We start from the raw sequence: 6,168 nt of genomic DNA on the forward strand, positions 1-6,168 counted from the left end.
TAGGTTCTTATTGCTTAGTCCTGAGGGCTGTCCTGACCTGTATGGAGGTGATGGAGGCTGCATGGCCCTGCAGCACAGTGATGGGGGCGCAGGTGCGCAGGCACCACACTCTGATGACCTTGTCACAGCTGGCTGAGGCGATTAGCGTGTTGTCATAGTTCACCGCCATGTCGGAGATCTCGGCCGCATGGCCACGCAGGGTGGACAGCAGCCGGCCATCATCTGTGGACCATATCTTTACCAGACAGTCATCAGAACCCTGGAAGGAGAGGGGTCACAATGAGACACCGGCAACATAGAGAATGACACACTTCAGAGGAAACTGACAACAACTGTCTTTGGTATTCCTTCTCTCCTCTTTTGTCAGACTCTTACTGTAAATATCCGTCTGCCACTGCGGTCGAAAGCCACACAGTACACAGAGGACAGGTGGCCCAGGATGCGCCTGTGCATCTTCACATGCTGATAGGTGTAGGATGGCAGAGCATGGCCGAAGCGGGCAGTGCCAGTAGCCTGGCGAGCACCCATGATGGACACTAGACGGCGAGAGAGTAGAGGTCAGTTGAGCAGAGGTTAAATGATTTACAAACACTTAAATATGTATTGTTCTGTAGTGTTACCAATAGTTTACATGTTTCAGGGATATATGTTTATTAATGGGATACTGTGAGATTCAATTAATCTACTTACTCAGAGTCAGATGAACTCGTGGACACTAATTTTGTCTTGGTGTGAAGTATAAAGGAAGTTAGAGGGTACTTTTGCTGGTGTACCTGTAGACTTCTAGTCATTGTGCTAACGCTAGTTAGCATTGGCTTGCGAAACTACCTCCAACTTCCTTCATACTGCACGCAAAGCCATAAAAATGGTGTCTACGAGTTCATCTGATTCAGGCTTAATTGCCAGAATTTCGCAATTTTCCTTTTGAAAGCACAGCTTACCGATGCTGGGGGGCTTCCCAAAGCTGACTGGGGGTTCTGGGGGTCGACCCCGGTGGAGCGCAGCAACAGCAGTTCCGCTCCATTCTGTGTGGCTACAACCTAACAGACAAAAAGGCAGGCATGATTCTAAAGCATTACAGACTGTATGACCTGGGACATTTATTCTACATCTGTGTAACCAAATACCTATGTAGGGATTATGACATTAGTTAGTCTTTGATGATGAGAGAGAGAAACAGTGAAGAGACAAGGGCTCACTTTTAGCTGTGCGAAGCAAAGACTGCCTTCCCAAACCCAGGAGGGTTTGGACCCCAGGGACACTAGGTGGGGCCTCCTTGTCTATGAGAGGACCTATCTGCTGGCATACTCTCAGCAGGTAGTCTGCAGGGATGTGCTGGTTCAAGATCACCTGTGGACACATGAGGGAAAACAGTCATCAGATAGACCTGTGTGAGTGGAATCAGTAGTGAAACGTCATCAAAGCAACATCAATATACCGGAATAGGACCATATCCCTAGCCACTTAGATATCTTACATTTACAACCTATACAGTGAAGACTCATCATCATAAGTTAGATGTTATGTTCTGTCAGTAAAACATTCACACGGTAGGTCAGAAAGTGCAGTGTGAGCACAAAATATGCAACTCCAAATGAAGGCCTCTTTACAGTGTGGCTGGGGTCAATTCGAATGGAAAGCAGTCAATTTTTAGGAAGTAAACTTAAATAATTCAAAATGCGAAAAAGCACCATCTATTTTAAAATACTTCAATAAATGGAGGAGTAAAAGCCATTTATTTCAAAAGGTTTTCAATTTTGGATTTTTAAATGAAAATCACTTCCTGCCTTCGAATGGACCCCAGTCCTGCTTTACACTTCACAACTTTGATGACACATACTAGTTCCAGGAAAGATAATATCGTAGTGTAAAGAGTCAGAGTTACATTCAAATCTCGAGAAATGTCTCCCATACTACCTCAGGGCATCTACACCATATACCCACCCCATGAGTTGTATAGTGTAAAGACAATGGCTCTTCCTCACCATGTCCCTGCAAGAATGAACTTTATAGTTAGAATTTCTATCCTTATTTTGTTTGTCTATATACTGTGGTATTTACAGTACGCTAATAGGTGCACACACAACATGTAAAATGTTGGTCCCATGTTTCATGATCTGAAATAAAAGATCCCAGAAATGTTTCATACCACAAAAAGCTTATTTCTCTAAAATGTTGTGCACAAATTTGTTTACATCCCTGTTAGTGAGCATTTCTCATTTTCCAAGATAATCCAGCCACCTGACAGGTGTGGCATATCAAGAAGCTGATTAAAACAGCATGATCATTACACAAGTGCACCTTGTGCTGGGGACATTAAAAGGCAGGTTTGCCACAACACCACAGATGTGCAATTGGCATGCTGACTGAACGGATGTCCACCAGAGGTGTTGCCAGATCATTTAATGATAGTTTCTCTACCAGAAGCCACCTCCAACATTGTTTTAGAGAATTTGGCAGTACGTCCAACTCGCCTCAGAACCACATGTAACCACACCAGCCCAGGACCTCCACATCCGGCTTCTTCACCTGCGGGATCGTCTGAGACCAGTCACCCGGACAGCTGATGAAACTGAGGAGTATTTCTGTCTGTAATAATAATCCCTAGTGAGTGGGCCTATACCCTTCCAGGCCCACCCATGGCTGAACTCCTGCCCAGTCATGTGAACTCTATAGATTAGGGCCAAATTCATTTATTTCAATTGACTGCTTTCCTTATATGAACTGTAACTCTGTGAAATCATTGCATTTATATCTTTGTTGAGTATAGTTCAATTCAACATTTGCTACATTGCGTGACAGTTTATACTGAACACCATGTTTCCCCAAGACGGTGCGCATCGTTCTTCAACAGCCTTCTTGAGGTACATTTGCTTCTGTTTGGTGGGTGTGGCCTGCTCAATATGGATGTGACCATTGAAATCGCAAAACTTGTGCAACCATAATTGCACCGCTCAACTGGTCGTTCAGTACTGTTTCCGTTGAATTAAACACTGAACCCCGTTGTCATATTGAATGCACCCCAGGAATGTGGCTTTGGTCACACCACATCAAAGGCCAAGTTAGCTAACGTAAGGATAGTGTAAACAGAAAAGTTGTACATCTGATGTTGAAGAGAGATCGATCTGCTGAACAATTCATCAAATGGCCACCTGGACTGTTTACATTGACAACCCCCCCTTGGTTTTTACACTGCTGCTACTCACTGTTAATTATCTATGCATAGTCACTTTACCCCTACCTACATGTACAAATTACCTTGCCTAACCTGTACCCCCACACATTGACTCATTACTGGTACCATCTGTATATTGTCTCTGTTATTGTATCATGTTACTTAAAAAAAAAAAAAAAAGTGTTTTACTTTAGTTTATTTAGTAAATGTTTTCTTAACTGCATTGTTGGTTAAGGGCTTGTAGTAAGCATTTCACTGTAAGGGCTACTACACCGGTTGTATTCGGTGCATGTGACAAATACAATTTGATTTGATCTTGACTTCAAAAGTGCAGTTGTTTTCACATTTTGGATTCAGGGTTCTCCCCAAAGAATGCGAAAAAATCCTGGGGTGAAACATGACATTAATATGCCCTCTATAACAAGTCATACAGTTGTAAACAGGTAGTTGTTGCCTGTATGAATTTAGTTAGTACACACAGTCAGACAAAGTGAGCGATCTCGACAGCCAAGGCCAATCAGAATCACCATCCTTCTCTTCTCCCCGGCTGGCTCAAATAGTAACTGCGATTTCATTGGCTGTATGCTAAGATTGACGTTCTCCAAGCCTTTGTACAGCCTCGTTCTGTTTGCCCTCGTTTAACCCCTCCTCTTTGCAAACACAAAACGGCAATAAAATTGATATATTTGGTCAGAAATTAAGTAATCAAATGCCGGCTATTACTACAATGCACAGTTGGTGTGAAAATAACACACTATCATCCATCAATTAAATCCAAAGATTTAAAAGCCGGGAAATATTGATATAACGTACCTATATTATTGAAAACGGTTACTGGACTGATTAGATTAAGAACTTATTATAATAACACTCACCCAGTCTTGGAAGTTTCGTTTGTATTGTTTGCCGTCCCAACTCCATCGTTTCGGGATCAACTAGAAGGGAGACACGCGGTTAAATAATTGCATCAAACCACAAATACAATAATGTATTTGATATACTGTTAATGCCTCTATCAATAAAAGTGTACCATGCCAATAAAAATAGAAAGCAGTCAATATCGCGGAAACGAAACGTGAGAACAAGCTAATACAGACGAGAGCAGCGCAGCTTACCTCATACTCTTCTAGTTCCTCAACCAGTATCTATGGAGAGACAGTTGCTAGTATTTATCACACATTCAGTTCTATTTAGCTAGTTAGCAATTGTAGCTATCAAAGTTCTTGATATAACTTGTCATTCGTACCTGTGCCGATTTTTTACACGGTCCCGACTGGAGAAATCTAGCAATGAGGTAATACAATTCTGAAAATGCAGAGGCGCATTAATTAGCCATTCAATAGCTACGCTATCCAGGTAGCTAACTAGCCAGCTAACATTAGCTAACTAGTTAGCTAGGCTAACTAATATAAGCCCTAAAGTGTTTGCGTTCATATTTTAATAGAGAAATAAACACTCAGCACCCACCAGCTTCGATTTCTGAACACTGTTCTTCTGCCATCACTTGATAAGAACACCGACATTTGATTCATTAATGTGTATTTGTAGAATAGCCACAATAATTATTTCCACAGCAGCGTTCGGCCTTTTCCTTTCTCAAGCTAGCTAGCTAGCTGTATCTCACCGCCTTGTGCTTTGTTAGCGCCCTCCCGCGACCAATGAGAGCAAATCTGCAATTCCAGCACGCGCCACTTGGTGTCCATACCACCTGGTTTTGGAGGGCAGGTCATACAGTACTGAGCCCTTGATCATGATTACTCTCAGTTCCATTACATGACATATAAGATTAAAAGTCATTGGATGAAGGCCTCTTCTGTATGGGGGAGTTTCGTTAAGAGCCCCGCCGCTCATTCTGAACATTAACACGCATTGCTTGTGGTAAGCAGAAATGTCTAAGATTTTACTGAGTTACATACAGTTCATTTAAGGAAATCAGTCAATTGAAACAAATGAATTAGGCCCTAATCTATGTATTCACATGACTGGGAATACAGATATATATCTGTTGGTCACAGATACCTTAAAAAACAACTAGTAGGGCATGGATTAGAAAACCAGTCAGTACCTGGTGTGACCACCATTTGTCTCATGCAGGGTGACACATCTCCTTCGCATAGAGTTGATCAGGCTGTGGATTGTGGCCTGTTGAATGTTGTCCCACTCTTCAATGGCAGTGCGAAGTTGCTGGACATATAGTTGGTACTGGAACACGCTGTCTTACACGTCGATCCAGAGCATCCCAAACATGCTCAATGGGTGACATGTCATGGTGAGTATTTAGGCCATGAAAGAACTGGGACATTTTCAGCTTCCAGGAATCGTGTACAGATCCTTGCGACATGGGTCTGTGCATTATCATGCTGAAACATTTATTTTATTTTATTTTATTTATTTCACCTTTATTTAACCAGGTAGGCAAGTTGAGAACAAGTTCTCATTTACAATTGCGACCTGGCCAAGATAAAGCAAAGCAGTACGACACATACAACGACACAGAGTTACACATGGAGTAAAACAAACATGAGGTGATGGTGGTGGATGAATGGGGCGACAATGGGCCTCAGGATCTCGTCACGGTACGTCTGTGCATTCTAATTGCCATTGATAAAATGCAATTGTGTTCGTTGTCCGTAGCTTATGCCTGCCCATACCATAACCCCACCGTCACCATGGGGAAGCACACAGCTAATCTTCTCTGAGACGGTTACCCACAGTTTCATCAGCTGTCCGGGTGGGAGGTCTCAGATGATCCTGCAGATGAAGAAGCCGAATGTAGAATTCCTGGACTGGAGTTGTTACATGTGGTCTGCGGTTGTGAGGCCGGTTGGACATACTGCCAAATTCTCTAAAACGACATTGGAGGGACTTATGGTAGAGACATGAACATTCAATTATCTGGCAACAGCTCTGGTGGACATTCCTGCAATCAGTATGCCAATTGTGCGCTCCCTCAACTTGAATCATCTGTGGCATTGTGTTGTGAAAAATTGCAC

At 42.7% G+C, this 6,168-nt stretch overlaps 1 protein-coding gene across 2 annotated transcripts in view; it reads right to left on the reverse strand.

The window, feature by feature from the left end:
• LOC110533816 (bromodomain and WD repeat-containing protein 3) overlaps positions 1–4,841 on the reverse strand; it is a 33,597-nt gene extending 28,756 nt beyond the window's left edge. For both annotated transcript variants that reach the window (XM_021618345.3, XM_021618344.3), the window contains exons 1-8: positions 4,643–4,841; positions 4,422–4,480; positions 4,291–4,320; positions 4,051–4,110; positions 1,200–1,350; positions 942–1,040; positions 376–536; positions 38–259 (exon numbers count right to left, since the gene is read on the reverse strand). In XM_021618345.3, the coding sequence (XP_021474020.3) occupies positions 38–259; positions 376–536; positions 942–1,040; positions 1,200–1,350; positions 4,051–4,110; positions 4,291–4,320; positions 4,422–4,480; positions 4,643–4,676 (816 nt within the window). In that variant the 5' untranslated portion in view covers positions 4,677–4,841. The remainder of the gene's footprint in view (positions 1–37; positions 260–375; positions 537–941; positions 1,041–1,199; positions 1,351–4,050; positions 4,111–4,290; positions 4,321–4,421; positions 4,481–4,642) is intronic.
• Positions 4,842–6,168: the final 1,327 nt, after the last annotated feature.

The sequence above is a fragment of the Oncorhynchus mykiss genome, chromosome 10 (assembly GCF_057628025.1).
Source record: "Oncorhynchus mykiss isolate SJ-2025 chromosome 10, ASM5762802v1, whole genome shotgun sequence".
NCBI classification, from domain to species: domain Eukaryota; kingdom Metazoa; phylum Chordata; class Actinopteri; order Salmoniformes; family Salmonidae; genus Oncorhynchus; species Oncorhynchus mykiss.